Source organism: Camarhynchus parvulus, chromosome 18, assembly GCF_901933205.1.
Source record: "Camarhynchus parvulus chromosome 18, STF_HiC, whole genome shotgun sequence".
In the NCBI taxonomy this organism is placed as follows: Eukaryota; Metazoa; Chordata; class Aves; order Passeriformes; family Thraupidae; genus Camarhynchus; species Camarhynchus parvulus.
Window position 1 is genome coordinate 10,046,997 of NC_044588.1, and position 16,738 is coordinate 10,063,734.

Below are 16,738 nucleotides of genomic sequence, written 5' to 3' on the forward strand. Positions count from 1 at the left end.
AACTCCAGCAGGCTGTCACCAAACTAGTGCAGCACAGAGGGGTTTGTATCAGTTTTCTACTTCACACCAAATTGGTGATTATTTTCAGATTTTGTTACCTCCAGGGTTTACTGGGCAAATAGCAGCCTGACTCACAATAAAGAGCTTTTCTGAGTCACAGTGGTGCTGCCACACTCGATGCTTGTCCACAGCTGAGACAGGAGTTAAAATTTGAGTTTTAAATATGTTAAAATTTACCTTCGGACTTGGTACGTTGTCCAAAATTGAGCATGTTGGTTCTTCTCCAACAAGAAGTAAATTGTAGTTAAAATATCTTCAAAGTCTGTGTAGTTTGGGGAAATAAAGCAGTCTGGGTTAGTCTCAATTCCACGTGTGGATAAATCTGCCTGGTTCTATGAAATGGTTATTACAAATCAATGCAGGCACGGTGTACCTGTGTACAAGAGACACAAGCACAGGGCATGAAGGGACTCAGTTATTTACTTAATCTTCTACTCCCACACCCTCAGCCATATTTATGACATCTCTGAAGTAGAATTAGCCCAGAGTAACAAGGTCAGTAGCACAGTGTCACCTGATCTACTGACACTGTTCCCAGCAGTACTTGGACACGAACTCCTTGCAGTCACAAACCAAAGATACCTAACAGCATTAACGTACCTTTGGGGTCAAAAAAGACATCTGAGCCTAAAATAATGTCTATGGGTGCAAGAGAGAGCAGCTCTGGCGACACGCGGCCCCAGGTGAGACCGAGGACGGGCACGTTTGGCAGGCGGTTCATGAGGCAGCTGCTGCGGCAGCTCCGCAGGCACTGGGGCAGCTCCTCGCTGTCCGACAGGATCACCTGGGCACCGCACCTGGCGGCCACCACGCCGGGGAGGCTCACACCGGCACCGATCTGAAACCACAGCGTGTTCGTGGGGACCGCGGGCGGAGCCTGGCCCGCCGGTCACGACGGAGGGAACCGGGCGGGGAGCGGGCGGTACCTCCAGCACTCGCTTGCCGAGCAGGCTCCGCCTGTGCACCCACAGGTATTGGGCCAGGACCACGGCGCAGGGCCACACGTACGTGCCGTACTGCGAGTCCAGCACCTGCAAGACACGGGGCGAGGCGCTGTGCCGGGGTCCCGGGAGCTGCCGCCGTTCCCGGTGTCCCGGCTGCCCCCGGTACCTCGGGCACGCGCACGGCCAGCGCCGCCGGACCCTCCTGGAAGCGGTACCGCCGCGCGCGCTGCCGCCGCGCCGCCGCCATGGGCCAATCGCGGGCAGACACGTATGGGCGCCAGGCCGCGCCGGCCAATCGGCGCCTCCTCCCGGCGCGACGTCACGCGGAGCGCCGCCGCGGGCGCTGATGGCGATGGGGCGCTCGCCCAGCCGCCGCCTCCCCCGGGGCCGCGGTTAAGCCGGACCGCTCCCGCCCGCGCCGCTGCCCCGGCGGGGCGGGGCTGGCGCCTCCGCGGGCTGCTTCCCGGAGAAGGGAGGAAACCGGGTGACACGCGGTCGGCCCGCCACTGTCCGGGGAGCAGCAAGGGCGGACCGCGGGCGCGCCGCAGGAAGGGCAGCGGTGGCGGCGGATTCCCGGCGCGGCCGCGGGACTGCGCGGCCAAGGGCGGCCGGTGCCCGCGCTGCCTCCGTGCCGCCCGCGCTGCCCTTCCTCAACATGGCGGCACGGGGGCGCCGCTTCCCCAGCCTCGGCCAATCAGCGCCGAGGCGTGGCGGAAGCCGGGGCGCAGCCGGCCAATGGGAGTGCGGCGGGGGCGGGGCCTCGGAGACAGCGGCGGCACGGGGTGAAATTTCTGGAAGGTGCGGCCGGAGCGGGGCCGGGATCGGGATCAGGATCAGGGTCGGGCCGGGGGCCGCGGGCCGCGGGCGGTGACGGCCCCCAGCGCCGCCGCCATGAACCACAAGAGCAAGAAGCGGATCCGTGAGGCGAAGCGCAGCGCCCGGCCCGAGCTGAAGGACTCGCTGGACTGGACCCGTCACAACTACTGCGAGACCTTCCCCCTGAGCCCCTCCGCCTGCAAGGTGCGTCGGGCGGAGGGGAAAGGGGGGGATCAGGAATGAGAGGGTGGGAATGGGGAATGGAGGGGGGAAATTGGGAATGGAGGGGGCGCGACTGAGCGAGTCCTGCGGGGAAGGGAAGAGACCTGAGGGGAATGGAGGGGGCTGGGGAAGCGGGGTGGGGGTCACGGCTGGGGATCGTGGAGCCCTGAGGGGACGGGGATGGAGGGGGCGACTGAAGGGATTGGGAACGCCTGAGGTGAAGGGGGAGCTGCGGGACGGCTGCTGATGGGAAGCGGGAAGGGCCCTTGCCCGAGGCTGGGGTTGCCTCAGAGCTGGCGGCACGGAGAGCTTGGGTGAGGGACGGGACTTTCTTCCCTCCACGTGGCGAGGCGTGTGGGAAGGTCAGGGCCCGCCGGGGTGGACGGGCACCCGCACAACTCCCAGGAGCGCTTCCCGGTGTCCCGAGGGAGTGACACGCAGCAAGGGATGTGTCACCGAAAGGGCAGGGTGGCCTCTCCGCCCCGGAGCTGCCTCGGTGCGGAGCTGTGCCAAAAGCTCCAGGCGGCGGCTGTCACTGATGTGTGCAGGGAGCGGGCCAGGAGGGACGGGGCTGCAGCCTCGGGGAGCTTAAAATAACACAGGCAGCTCCACAGCCGCGTGGTGTGTGGAGCAAAGGATATGTGGGAAGCACCCCCACAAGCCAGTACAGCCCTAGGACGTCAGTCTGTCCTGATATCTGTCCTGCTTTCCTCCCTTGGTTTCACAGGATAACGTGGAGAGGGCCGATGCACTCCAGTTAACAGTGGAGGAGTTTGTTGAGCGGTATGAAAAGCCTTACAAGCCCGTGGTGCTGCTGAACGCTCAGGTGGGCTGGTCTGCCCAGGAGAAGTGGACGCTGGAGCGGCTGAAACGCAAGTACAGGAACCAGAAGTTCAAATGTGGGGAGGACAATGATGGTTACTCTGTGAAGATGAAGATGAAATATTACATCGAGTACATGGAAACCACACGTGATGACAGCCCCCTGTACATCTTTGACAGCAGCTATGGAGAGCATCCCAAGCGAAGGAAACTCCTGGAGGACTACAAGGTCCCCAAATTCTTCACTGATGATCTGTTTCAGTATGCAGGGGAGAAACGAAGGCCACCCTACAGGTAGAGTGACAGCAAGACAAAACTGGGTATTTTCCAGCTCATTGGTTGTTCCTAAATACCTGGAATTGTCTCACATAAAAAAGGGATATTTTTACATCATCTCTGAAACAAGTGTACCTCTGTAATCCTGCAGAAGAGAAGGGCAGATTTTTATTTATAATAAATTTTTAATTTCAATTATTTATATCAAAATTTCTCCTTTTGCCAACAGTGTTGCTGTAGGTTTATGGTTTGGGGTTTTTTTTTATTCTATTAAATCAGTTTACATCACTTCTTAGATTTTTTTTCAGAAATTACATAGTTACTGAGCTGTAGAGATCAGTTTCTTGCTGTGTGTGCATTCTAGTGTTCAAATTTTAAATACCTCAGGAACAGCTCCTGGGTTTTGCACCAGTGGCTTATGTACAGTGTGGAATTTTGTTTAATTATGAGTCACTCCTTTTAAGGTAAAGATCTTAAGCTAGATTAGGATCTAATATGGGCACCAGTTCTTAGCTCCCTTTCAGATGGTTTTGAGAGAGAACAATATTCCACATCTATATAGTCTTTTCAACTCTTTATATTTGCTTCAGATTGGAAGAGGGTGAAATGACATTTCATTCATAAATTCAAATGCAGCAACCTTGTATTTGGGCTTCTAGATAAAAAGCCATTTTATCTCTGTTACTATGACATTTCATAGCACTATGAGCTTAAATTGAACCCTCCCAAGTAATTAAAGTCTTTACAGTGGCATTATAATTGTCAGACAATGCCTGTTGCTCTTTGGGTGCCATGAGGCTGTGATGTGGTTTATTTAAATAAAATTGAGCAAGAGCTCATCAATAATGGCACTTAGCTTTGCCCTCTCTCATGTGTCTGTAGTCCAGTTGTGCTTTTGCAGGAGTGAAGCAAGAACCTGATTCCATTTGAGGTCACTGAAGGAGGTGTTTTTACAGGGCTTTTCATAATTCTCTTCCAAGAACATACAATGCTGTGGTCAAACACAAAACCACACTGGGTGTAGTAGAACTGGATACACTTAATGACCTAGAGATCATTTACCCAAGTTAGAGGTGAATGAGAGAATCTGGCTGTGACTCATTTATTTTGCTGTCTGTGTCCCCCACACCCTCCCCACCTACAGGCACTGCTGAGCTTCTTGATTTTGGTGTCAAACTTCTTGTATTTTGTTCTGGAAAATGTGGGTATTTTTCAGGCTTTTTGGAGAGCTGAGTGATCCATGAAAGCACAGTAATGTCTCCTGGAGTTAGAGGGTTCCTCTAGGTACAGAAATGAGCGTGCAGTGCTTTTAGAGCATGATTGAAAATCTGACAAGAAATGCTGCTAATCATATGAGGAGGATACGACCTCTACAGGTTGATCTCTGGGTTGAGAGGTGTGTGATATTGTGGAGACCTTAAAAGAACAATTGGTGCTGTTTTGGACATTTTTATTGCCACTGTTCCTCTTTAAAGTAAAGACAGTAATTTCTGGAAGCCATTTACTGAAGCAGCTATTTTAATTTGAGGAAGGCAGCTTTGAGGGATTTGCTTTCAGATTGAGTTTCGGAATTGTGAAGTTTTTAATGGTAAGTTTGATGTCTTGGGGTAAGCTGTGTTTTGTTCATTGTAAATTAAGTATTTGGAGGAAGGTGCTGGTAAATGACAGTGTTGCTAAATAAGGGTTTTAAAACCTGTGTGTGTAGATTCAGGTTATTGTCAGAAAAAGGTGTTGAACAGTGCTTCTGTCTGTGCCAAGACAGACCTTCATGTGTACAATTTCTTCTGATTTCTTAACAAAAGCCTTGACTGTTCTACCTGTAGTTTAATCAGCTTTCTAAGCATAAGATGAATCTAAAGAGTGAATTTGCAATAGAAATGACAAACACCTGCTTATTTACAGCTCCTTTGTGAAGCAGGAAGAAATCAGCTTGATAATCAAACTTTACAGTCCTACATTTCATGCTGACAAATGATCCTTCAAAACCAGTTTGATTTACACCTGCACTGGAAAGGGGAGATGGAGAACTTGCTGTATTTTCTGAATCTTTGCATTCCTCTTGCTGGGCATCACCCTTCTGTCACTACACCATGGAGGGATTGTGTTGGTGCTTTAGTTTCTGCTACCAGTTAAACAATTATTGTCATTTTTTCCTCTTGGTGCCTGGTATGAAGTCACCTCACACTGCATTTTCTGGTGTGGTTGGTCTTACTGTTCTGTTCCAGGGAAAATGAGCAGTTGAAGGTGCTGCTGCAGTTAAACATGTACAGTAGATAAAGTTCTCCACTGGGAGAAATAAACCTTGTAAATGGGCAGTGGGAATATAAACCTCAAATCCTGAATGGTCACTGGAGAATAAGCTCCGTGTAGTTAAGTGTTGGAATGAAAAGCCTCTTGTGAGTGAACAGAAGGGGAAGAGAGAGGCCAGGGTTGTGTAACTTGCTCTGTTCCTTGTTGTTGCCTTTTGTTCCTCATTGTTCTGCAGTTCTGGTCTGTTTGAGCAGCAAATTCTAGAAAACCATTGGAGATTCCTCCTGCCTAGGAGGAATTCCAGCACAGGCAGTTGGGACTTAATCATGTTCATCAACTTTGAAATAATGATTTCATTGAATGATTTTATTAATGATTTTATTTACTAGGAAGAATCCCAACACAGGCAGTTGGGACTTAATCATGCTCATCAGCTTTGAAATCACAATTTTATTGAAGAACTGTTTAAAACAAAATACAGCTATGACATATAAAAAGCCATTTTCACTTACTTATCCTACAGTCATTCCTGTCCCAATTCATATTGGTTTTTAGGTTAAACTCCTGTTATATCCTTTTGCTGCAGTGTGAACTTAACAAAATCAAGAGTGTAAATGTAACTGTAGTTACTTTAATTTCTAACTGAATGTGCAGTGAGCTGCAGTAATTGTCTGTCTAACATGAAGAAAGGGACCTGCCTGCTCTATGACTAAAGCACTTTTCTTCCCCCCACCCCATGCAGATGGTTTGTGATGGGCCCACCTCGTTCTGGAACAGGAATTCACATTGATCCCTTGGGAACCAGTGCATGGAATGCCTTAGTGCAGGGACATAAGCGTTGGTGCCTGTTCCCAACCAGCACCCCCAGGGAGCTGATCAAAGTGACACGGGAGGAGGGGGGCAACCAGCAGGACGAGGCCATCACCTGGTTCAATGTCATCTACCCTCGGACACAGCTTCCCACCTGGCCCCCTGAGTTCAAACCCCTGGAAGTCTTACAGAAGCCAGGAGAGACAGTCTTTGTGCCAGGTATGTGCAAATCTCTCCAGGAAGGAAATCTAGGAGATAAAAAAAGCATATTTGTAGCATTCCTGTGTCATAGAGATGAAGCTTTCTTAGATGGTCCATTTCTTACAAAACAAACTGGATAATTTCTTACAAAACAAACTGAGCTCAAACTGGGACTATTCAGTTACTCCTGAATATCACAAAACGTGTATGACCTGTGGCATAGGATTGCATGTGATACAGATGGCAAAACAAATGGGATTTAAATTGCAGCATCACAGGAATGTAGTCTGAACTAAATTGCAGTAATAGAAAGCTGTCAGGGCATAAAATAATAGAGGTGTTTGAGCCCCGGTAACTCCTAGACAAAAATGTTTGAATTTATACATGCTGGAGCAAATTCATGGCTGAATTTTGCATGTGAATGTTTCTTAGCTGTGGAAATGAGCTACTTAAATGCACTGACACCTTCCACCCACCTCTCTGTGGTTATGCTTCATCTTGCATTTGAAATCAAAAGCTAAATAAAGCTTTGCTGAAGATGCCCTTCCCTCTGAGTGGCTGCACACTGTGTGCCCATTGTAAGTGCGGGTGAGGTGAGTTCAGTAGCAGATTCTAACCTCTGAATCTTGCATCATTTATGTGCAGCACAGCCCATAGTTTCTGTCCACATTGCTTGTGTCTAACATCCAGCTGACTTGGTGTGTGAAGGGTGCCTTGTGATTGTCTTGGCACTTATTAGTGACTCCTGAGTGTACCTTCTGTTAAGAGTTTGTAGCTGTCGGGTTCCATTAAACTGTTCCCTCAGTCTTTTCTGGGCCTCTAAGTGGGTTGTAAGAACTCCACTATTTTTATCCCGTGTGGAAAAACAATTTTGCATCTATGTTTAAATGAAAGGTTAGTCTGTAGTCATAAGAACCTTGCAAAATCAGCGTGGAAAGTGCTCTCAGCTGAACAGAAAGGGCTCTGTGCAGTCTGGGTTACAATGGCTGCTGCTGTTAAATAAACTGTCAGCAGCCAGTGTGGTGCTGTCAGGTCACATCTTCAGTCCTGGCTGTGAGCTGGGTAATTTGGTCAGAGCATGGAGCTGCCTTCTGTAACAAGAACCTGTCAGGCACTGGGGTGAAAGCTGAAATAAGACAGGAAAGATGATGGGTTGGAAAACTCACCTGGGTTTGGGACATAAGCTCCAGTTCCACCAGCACTGTGGGAAAGGTGTTCTTGGCTGTTCTTAAACTTGCTCTCTGCCAGGCAGCCACCAATGGTCACTGGTGTTGTGTTTTAGGTGGCTGGTGGCATGTAGTCCTCAATCTTGACACGACTATTGCCATCACACAAAACTTTGCCAGCTGTACCAACTTCCCAGTGGTGTGGCACAAGACAGTAAGAGGGAGACCAAAACTGTCACGGAAATGGTACAGGTAAGAGATTCAGTAGCTTTCTTTGTATATTCTTCATTGAAAACAAAACCTAAAATATTCATTAATGTGCAGTGTTACAATTCAAAGGCTAACCCTGAAATTTTAACTGTATTTAGGATCCTAAAGCAGGAGCATCCTGAATTGGCAGCCTTGGCTGATTCAGTTGACCTGCAGGAATCTACTGGTATTGCTTCTGACAGTTCTAGTGATTCTTCCAGTTCATCAAGTTCCAGCTCCTCAGACTCTGATTCAGAGGTAATGCTTTTTACTGCAATAGGTGATCCATATTCTGCATTTACATTGTTTTAACATACCTGATCACGTGCCTTCATCCTTATATTCATGCCATATGGAATAAATTAATGGAAGGCAGCTAAACCAATTTACATGGTGGAGGAGCCTGAGATCTTAGCAGGTTCTGTTTGCTGAAGCCTCTCTTTGCATTGCTAAATGGATTCAATCTGTTTGATCCATGTCTATATTATATATGAATCTGTCACTCATTTAGCTTGTGGAAAATAGTTGCAAAATGAATGTTCTAAAAATTGGGAGAGGGAAAAAAATCCAAAACAGGTCAGTTATGACAAGGGATTCTTGTGGACACCTAAATCCTTCAGAAGCCAAAGTCTTCTCTTGGAAGATGAGGTCTGTGACCGTGTTCACAGGGGTCGGAGGATGAGGGAAGAGACGAGGATCTGACTCCATGTTTCAGAAGGCTGATTTATTATTGTATGATATATATTATATTAAAACTATACTAAAAGAATAGAAGAAAGGATTTCATCAGAAGGCTATCTAAGAATAGAAAAAGAAAGAATGAATAACAAAGGCTTGTGACTCGGACAGAGAGTCCGAGCCAGCTGACTGTGATTGGCCATTAATTAGAAACAACCACCTGAGACCAATCACAGATCCACCTGTTGCATTCCACAACAGCAGATAATCATTGTTTGCATTTAGTTCCTGAGGCCTCTCTGCTTCTCATGAGAAAAAATCCCAAGGAAAGGATTTTTCATAAAAGTTGTCTGTGACAGAGGTCCTTCTAGGGACCAAACGGAGCACATTAATTGTCTTGCCTCAAGTCAGCTTCAGCCAGTGATGAAATCCAAAAACGTTTCTGTTGCTGACTTTTGAATGCTTAATTTAAAATTTCCTTGATGTGTCTAGCCTAAAACAGCACATTCTTTGAGCCAGGGTTGCTAAGCACAAAGAACTCAAAGAACTTGCGGTGAATTGCACAGCACAGGCAGTTGTTGAGGTTCCTCTGAGTTGTGGTTTCATCTTTCCATCCTGCAGTGTGACTCTGGCTCTGAGACAGAGGGGATGATGCACCGCAGGAAGAAGCGGAGGACGTGCGGGATGATGGGGAACGGGGACACGACTTCCCAGGACGACTGCGTGAGCAAAGAGCGCAGCTCCTCCAGGTGACCCAGGGCAGCTGTTGGTTTTAAACAAGCACAGGACATACAAGGGAAAGCTGGCACACTTCAGATAGGGGATTCCTCAGGAGAGAGGGATGGAGAGCAAGGGATTCCTTACAGGATAGTGGTATCATCCCTCCATGAATTATTTCAATTGTTCCAAACAGAAAACTAAGATTATTGATGTTTTCTTTTTAAAAATCAGGGGTTTTATTTAATAAACAGTCTTATTACTTTTCCTAGTTGTCTCTTTTAATAGATGAAAGGATTGGATTTTATCTTTGTTTAATGAGAGAGGTGGGATGTTTAAACTGCTCTTCAGAGAGCACAAATGAGTAGTGAACAGTTAAAGATGAAGAATGATCAGGCAGCACTCAGATTTCAGTGTCTTCATTCAAACACAAAACCTTCAAGTAGTTGTATGGTTTCTCTTACTGCTGCCTGGACTATTTCAATTTGTTCCACTGCTTTATCTGTTAAAGACAAAATTCATTCTAAATTCCAAATGTCTGTGTTTACATTTAAAATAAATAAATAAATGCATTAATATCAAGCAAGTTTCAGTCAGTGTGGAAGGAGGCAACATTAATATTGCAAAATCAAGGATAGATATGCGTAGGGTAAAGTTGCTGAGGAAAGCAATTCTCTGGACAGGCGAGGTTAAAAAGAGTGGAACACTGGGAATCTGGGACTATACTGCAGGGAAGAACTTAAACATTCTTTGCTAAATGAAGCATTTTTCTCATATAGCAGAGGCTTGCCAAAATTCTTAAGCAAATTCCTTGCAGCTTGGTTAACCAGTGCTGCTGGATTGGCTGCCTGCCTGAATTAGAGTGCTGGCCAGCTCTTGAGCTCTTGGGTGCTCCAGGTTTGGCATGGATGCAAGTGCTGTGGTGGCTTAGTGTGTGGCTTGCTGAAGAAGGTGTGCACCAGTAATTTACCTGAGGAAGTCCATATTCCAGCATGATTCCAGCCTGACTTCCCAGTGTGGGACTGCCTGAAGGCCTGTGTGCTCCTGTAGATTGCTCTCTTGTTTCCAGCAGTTGCTCATAACTGAGTACAATTGAATTACAAGTACAGAGCATCATTAAAGGTTGGGGAGAGCTGTACTGACTGCTTATTTTGCCCTGGAGGTTTCCACACTTTGCTTGTTATGACATTGTCAAATCCCATTTTGGCAGCCAGTGTGACTTCAGGGAATGAGCAGCAGGAGAGAACAAACCTTTAATGCAGACCCTGGTTTAAAAAGAAAGCTGTAAAAATGCAGATCACAATGCAGATCTGTTCCTCTGAAAAACCTGTGCGCTTTTAAATTATTTGCCATTCAAATTTTGAAATGAATACTCTAAATATTGAAAATTAGCACCTTGCCTAGAACATTTGCTTTCTGGGTTTCACTGTTCTGCCTCCCATATGTTGATTGTTTCACTTTGTGAGGGTGGGTGGGCGTTCTATTCCAGCTGTGTGATGGCTTAGTTGCTAGAAACGCTCCCAAACATGAAATCTTAACCTTGCTCGTACAATGCTGGAGGAAGAATAAGCCTGAGATTAATCTGCATGCTGGGATCGTGTGCCCTGATCCAAGGGGAATGCTTAAAGGCAGTTGTACCTTTTTTTGACAGGATTAGGGAATCTTGTGGAGGCCGCAGCTACCCCTGAGGGATAACACCACCTACCCAGAGGCAGCTGCTGATGGAAGCTCTGTTAGCAGCCAGCCAGCTCTGTTCTACTCCCTTCTGCTTCTGTTTCTCACACTCCTTAAGTTTTTGTTACTCTTCCTCGATCCAGACATCTTCGTTTCGTGCTGTCCAAGGTTGGCTCCTGAATAACCTGTAGGGGAACACCCCAACTGTGTCCTTTGTGCAATGCTTTGTCCCCTCTGACCCCTGCACTATAACCCAGCTGTGGGTAAGGACATGCCAAGTATTTCATGGGTCACAGAACTGGCAAAGAAGGCAACGGTCAGTTTTTAAAGAACTCTTTTTAAAACCAGCAGGTAAATGGAAAAACCTGCCTTGCTTTGACACTGTCATATGTTTACATGTTGTCCTGTACACTTGAGGAAAGGAACACCAGCCCTTTTGGCCTATTGGAATGACTGGTGGGTCTCACGCCAGAATTTTGGGAAGAACAAGGAGGAAATGAGCTTCTGCAAGAACTGAGCTGTGGAAAATGAGTCCTTGGGTCTTACCCTGCTGCAGGAGAGCATTGCTGTCAGGGCTGGTGCTTCTAAGTGTGTGTCTCATAAAATCCTGGAGTATGGGCACCTGGAAAGAGCCCATCAGGATCCTTGAGTTCAACTCCTGGCCCTGCACAGAAACCAAGAACCCCACCCTGTGCCCAAGAGCATTGTCCAAACACTTCATAAACTCAGAGAGGCTCAGTGCTGTGACCATTGCCCTGGAGAGCCTGTTCCAGTGTCCAACCACCCTCGGGGTGAAAAACATTTTTGTGATATCCAACCTAAACCTGCCCTCACTCAGCTCCAGCCGTTTCCTTGAGTCCTGTCACTGGTCACAAGAGTGAAGAGATTGGTACCTGACCCCCTGCTGTCCCTCATGAGGGTGCTAAAGACCCAAATGAGGTCTGACCTCAGTCTCCTCCAGGCTGAACAGACCAAGTGACCTCAGCCACTCCTCATACAGCTTCCCCTCCAGACTCTTCACCATCCTCATGGCCTCCTTTGAGTGCTCTCCAATGGCTTAATGTCTGTTAGATGTTGTGGTTCCCAAAACTGCCCCCAGCACTGAAGGTGAGGCCACCCCAGGACAATCCCCTCCCTTTCCTGGCTGGTGATGCTGGGCCTGATGTCCCCAGGACATGGTTTGCCTTCTGGGCTCCAGTGCACTGCTGACTCAGATCCAGCTTGCCACCATCCAGGAGTTCCTGGACCCCTGTGCAGACTGCAGTCCTTGCCCTTGTTAAACTCCACATGGTTGGTGATTGCCCGTCTCTAATTTGTTGAGGCCTCTCTACCCTTCAGGGAGTTGACAGCTCCTCCCAGTTTAGTGTTTTCGGCAAACTTAATATTCCTTCCAGTCCTGTGTCCAAGTCATTCATGAGGATGTTGAAGAGCACAGGGGTGAGGACAGAGCCCTGCAGAACCCCAGCAGTGGGCAGTGCCAGCCTGGTGTCACCCAGTCACTGTCACCCTCTGTGTCCAGCCTGTGAGCCAGTTGCTCACCCATCATGGAACACCATTAACCAGCTGTGGGCTGGACAGTTTGTCCAGAAGGTCACTGGGAGAGACAATATCCAAAGTTTTGCTGAAATCCATAAGGTGACATCTACTGCATTTCCTAGATCAGTGAGGTGGGTCACTCTGTCACAGAAGGAGATCAGATTCAACAAGCAGGACTTTCCTTCGTGAAGCTGTGCTGGCTCTGACTAATGCCTGCACTGTCCTCCAGGTGTTTTTCAGTGCTTCCCAGAGTCATCTCTTCCATGGTTTGGCCAGGCACTGAAGTGAGACTGACAGGCCTGTGGTTTCCAGGGTCCTCCTCCTCCTTACTGTGGAAAACTGGGACATTTGCCAGCTTCCAGTCAGCTGGAACCCCTCCGGATTCCCAAAACTGCTCAAAAATCATTGAGAGGTTTTGCAATGGCATCAGCAGCATCTTGAGGATTCTCAGATGAATGCCATGAGGCCCCATGGATTTGTAGGCATCCATGTAGAGCAGCAGATCCTGCTGCTTTGGGGTTGACTGGGAGCTGGACATTCTCACAGTCACAGTGCTCCAGCTCAGGGCACTGAGACCCCCTTGGTCCATCATCTGTGCTAAAGACAGACAAAGAAACATTAAACACCTCTGCCATGTCCATGTCCCTGTTTGTGAGGAGACCATCCTCATCCTGGAATGGGCCAGTGTTATTTCTGATTTGCTTTTTGCCATTAATATATTTGAAAAAACTTTTTTTATTTCCCTCACAGTTCTGGCCAGTTTTGTCTCCAGCTGAGCTTTGGCCACATGAATTTTCTCCTTACAGTGGCAGCAGCATTTCTGTATTCTTCCCATGTCACCTGACCTTGCTTCCACTGGGCAAACACCTTCTCTTTTCATCTTATTTCCAAGAGAAGATCCCTGTTCAGCCAAGGAAGGGAAGGTGGTGTGAATGCCCCAAGCACTGAAGCAACTTCAGCAGAGGTGACACCAACCTGAAGCATTTTTTGTGGTCTGAATCTGCATGCTCCATGCACACCTGAGGTGCACACCTGAACCAGCAGCAGTCCATCTACTTCCACTCTGTCAGGGTGACACGTGACGAAGTTGCACTTGCACCTTGTGCTGGGAAGCTCAGTGGAGCAGGAGAATCCTGGAGTTTCTTGCACAGCAAAAACTGTGGCAGGAAAAAGCATTTGTCAGTACTTCCAACCCTTCAGGTGTGATGTTTAGCACAAGGCAACTGCTGACAAAGTCTGACTCTGGCAGGATCACATGTGCTGGGCTTGGAACACCAAACAGTTCTGGGGCTGTGGGCTCACTCAGGCCAGTGCAGTTCACATCTCCAAATGGCTTTTCTTTGAGGTTGTACATTCAGACCTTTCTGAAAGTTGCAGTGCCAATTTTAAAGGACTGAAGAGGGGGACATGTTGTTGTTTTATGCTTTTTAAAAATGCCATGTGTTGTTTAAGTCTGTGTAGATGCATTTGTATTATGCCAGGTAAAGCTCTCGTCCCCAAGGGACCTTTTGGAGCTGCTGGTTTGTTATATCAGCAGGGGCTTGTGCTGGTGGTGTCTCTGTGTGGCTGAAGGTGCTGCTAGGAAATCTGAATTTCCCATGGGCTGCTTCAGTGGGTGCTCTTTGAGCCCTTGGAGGTGGGTACAGAACTCACTTCAGCTGTTCTTTGGGAGAGGAAACTTGACAGCAGAAGTGCTTTGCATGTAGAAAACACACAGCAATGCCCAGGCACTGATGAAAGAGCAAATTAAAGAGAGATTAAAGCCTCAACTGTGACTTTCTTAAACGTGTTGGGTTTGGTGGAACCTGGAGTGTTGCTTTTCTGGGCTCTCTGATCCATTTTTAACCTTGTCTGTTCCTTATTGAAACACTCCTGGACCATATCCTTTTGTATAAAGGAATCCTAAATATGTTTTTTTGGGATCTCTGTTTTTGAGTCTTTTGTGCCAGTAAGAGCAGTGTGGTGGTGGGGAAAGGGGAGGTTTATTGATACATTCTTTAGCTGTCCAGACTCCCAAATTTCCTGTGATAGATAGCCAGGCATAAGCAAGCACACTTGCTCTGTAGCCACTGCAGATTCTTCCACAAGATCACTTTAAAAAATCCTCCAACTTCTCCAACTCCTGGCATTTCTGGCCAAGGCTGAACAGCCTGGGAGCCTGCACAGTGTGTGTGTGTCCTCTCAGAGCTGTCTGCAGCTGCTGCCTTTTGGAATCATGTGGGGCCTGCAGAGGTGAAGGCTCACAATGCTCAGCTCTGTCACAGTGAGGGGAGTCCTTGCAGAGCTGGCCCTTCCTCTCTGGTGGCTGGGCAGCACCTCAGTGAGGTGCAGCTGCATTTGGCACATGTGCTTCAGTTTGCACAGTCTAAAATCCAGTGTGAAAGCCTGATTGCTGTGCTGGGAAAGCCACACCTCTGCCTCTAGAAGCACAGTGGGAAGATGCAGTGTGCAGAGCATTCTTCCATGCCTGTGAACTCTTCCATAGTGTGAAATAAAGCAATTCCAGGGGAAGCCTGTGTTGGTGTGACACCCCTCACAGAAAAGCAGCATGTTTACAGCAGACAGCAGACATCATGATACCAGCAACCCTCTCCTGACAGCTCCACAGGGCAATTCCTGCTGTGAAACAGTGTCTGTGCAGCCTTACCTGGGAATCAGGACTCTGGGATCTCCAGTTCTTCCACTTCTGGCTTTTGCCTGAGCCACTTTGGTCAGTCTTTGAGCAGTGAGGAAAATCCCTACCTCACAGGGCTGTTGTGAGGCTGAACTGCAGTTGCTGTGTAAGATGCTTTGAAGCAACCCACCCACAAAAAGTGTTCCATTCATCCTGAGCAACCTGAGCCTGGTGGGAGCTTTTTGTAGCAGAAAACATTGGGGATGTTGTTCAACACTCTTGGCCACCTGGTGTTCTGTGGTGGCCCTTGCAGAATTGCTGTGTGGTACATAAATTGTAGCAGAACAAGACTTCCTGTTCTCACCAGGGTTGAGCTGTTGCTGTTCCATGGCCTGCTCTAAACAGGAGGTCCTGCTAGAGCAGGACCTGGTTTTAACTTGGAGTAGATGCAATTTTCTCATCAGGGAGTCAGCTTCTCTGGCCTTACACGAGTGGGGGGAGCTGGTGCTTCCCAGGCTGGGTGAGGGAGGAACAGTTAAAAACTGTGCTCCCTTTGTGCCTCACTCTGTGCTTGTGGGAAGCTGGCTGGGGACAGTGGGCTCTGTGCTCTTATTTCTCCAGGCTTGTGCTTCTTGGGACATCTTTGTCTCTTGTTCCAACCCTGCTGCTTTTGTACTCTGGAGGCCCTGCATGCAGCTGGTCCAACACCCTGTGCATCCCTCATTTCCTTGAGGAAATTTCCTCATTTCCTGGAGCCCCAGAGCAGCAGCACAGCTCTGCCTCACTTCTCTGTTCCCCAAGGATGGCAGAGAGCCTCGGGCTGGGTGTCATTGTCACAGTCCTGCCTGCTCCAGGAAAGGTGATGAGATTTGGGAGCTCTGCCTGTGCTTTAGAGCCTGGTGACAGCCACAGGCTGGGAGAGTTCAGGAGGAAATGCTCCAGCACTCCATCAGAACCACAAATGTGGGTAAGAGGCACCAGTGCCAGCACCTGTTCCTGCACAAGTGCTGTGGGAGCAGGTGACACCGAGGAGCCTCTGGCAGAGCTTCCTCCCCTTTCAAGCTGCTGTGTGCTGGCTCCAGTTTGTCTTCTCAGTTACATCAAACCTCTCCAAATGCTTCAAGGAAAGACAGCAGCCTCTTTCACAGTTAACCTCTGCTCTCCTCCCTGAGTCCCCAGCCATTGTGGGCTGGGAGGTGAGACTGTTGGCTGAATCCAGTCTGGAAAGCCTCTGTGGGCACATTGTAACTGGGAGGTTTTTGGCATCCCCCTTGCAGAGGGGGGAAGGAAAGTGTTACCCATTTGTGTGACAGTCCCACTGTCAGCTCCAAACCCTGCCACTGCCCTTAGCTGCTTTTATCACCCATCCAGCAGAGCTGGGATACTTGTCTTGTTCGGATGATTGTGGTTTTGCTTTTTATTTTAAATAAAATCAATTATTTTGCATTATCCTGTCACTTTCTTTCATACTGAGATGATGTGAAAAAACCTTACAGGTGTGCACCTCTGTTTCCTAAAGTGCTAAATGTGCTGGGAACAGCTCTGGGGATGCTTGAGGGTTTGCCCATCTGTGCTGGGTGTGGTTTGGAAGCTGCTGGGGTTGCACTGGCTCTGGGAGGTGAGTTGTGTTGGTAGGTTTGTTACAGACTGTCCCACTGCTCTTTGGCCCTGCCCTGGCCTCCCCAGTGTGTGTCACAAGAGGT

The 16,738-nt window shown here is 48.3% G+C and overlaps 2 protein-coding genes across 2 annotated transcripts in view; one reads left to right on the top strand and one right to left on the bottom strand.

Moving 5' to 3' along the window:
- Window positions 1-1,251, bottom strand: part of METTL23 (methyltransferase like 23) — a 1,634-nt gene extending 383 nt beyond the window's left edge. The window contains exons 1-4 of the mRNA XM_030961985.1: window positions 1,171-1,251; window positions 987-1,091; window positions 661-898; window positions 238-322 (exon numbers count right to left, since the gene is read on the bottom strand). Coding sequence (XP_030817845.1) covers window positions 238-322; window positions 661-898; window positions 987-1,091; window positions 1,171-1,251 — 509 coding nt within the window. The remainder of the gene's footprint in view (window positions 1-237; window positions 323-660; window positions 899-986; window positions 1,092-1,170) is intronic.
- A 508-nt stretch (window positions 1,252-1,759) lies between these two features.
- On the top strand, window positions 1,760-16,484 carry JMJD6 (jumonji domain containing 6, arginine demethylase and lysine hydroxylase). The gene is made up of 7 exons (XM_030962201.1): window positions 1,760-2,024; window positions 2,770-3,158; window positions 6,133-6,419; window positions 7,684-7,819; window positions 7,936-8,074; window positions 9,116-9,243; window positions 10,863-16,484. Exons 1-7 carry the CDS (start codon window positions 1,896-1,898, stop codon window positions 10,897-10,899), a joined length of 1,245 nt encoding a protein of 414 aa, XP_030818061.1. The 5' UTR covers window positions 1,760-1,895; the 3' UTR covers window positions 10,900-16,484.
- Window positions 16,485-16,738: the final 254 nt, after the last annotated feature.

What these genes read in the sequence shown, in the direction of transcription:
- JMJD6 (XM_030962201.1), top strand. Translation starts at nt 1,896, where the DNA reads ATGAACCACAAGAGCAAGAAGCGGATCCGTGAGGCGAAGCGCAGCGCC. An exon ending in TGAGCCCCTCCGCCTGCAAG is followed by an intron (nt 2,025 to 2,769) that starts GTGCGTCGGGCG and finishes TTGGTTTCACAG; the next exon opens with GATAACGTGGAGAGGGCCGA. An exon ending in AGAGACAGTCTTTGTGCCAG is followed by an intron (nt 6,420 to 7,683) that starts GTATGTGCAAAT and finishes GTTGTGTTTTAG; the next exon opens with GTGGCTGGTGGCATGTAGTC.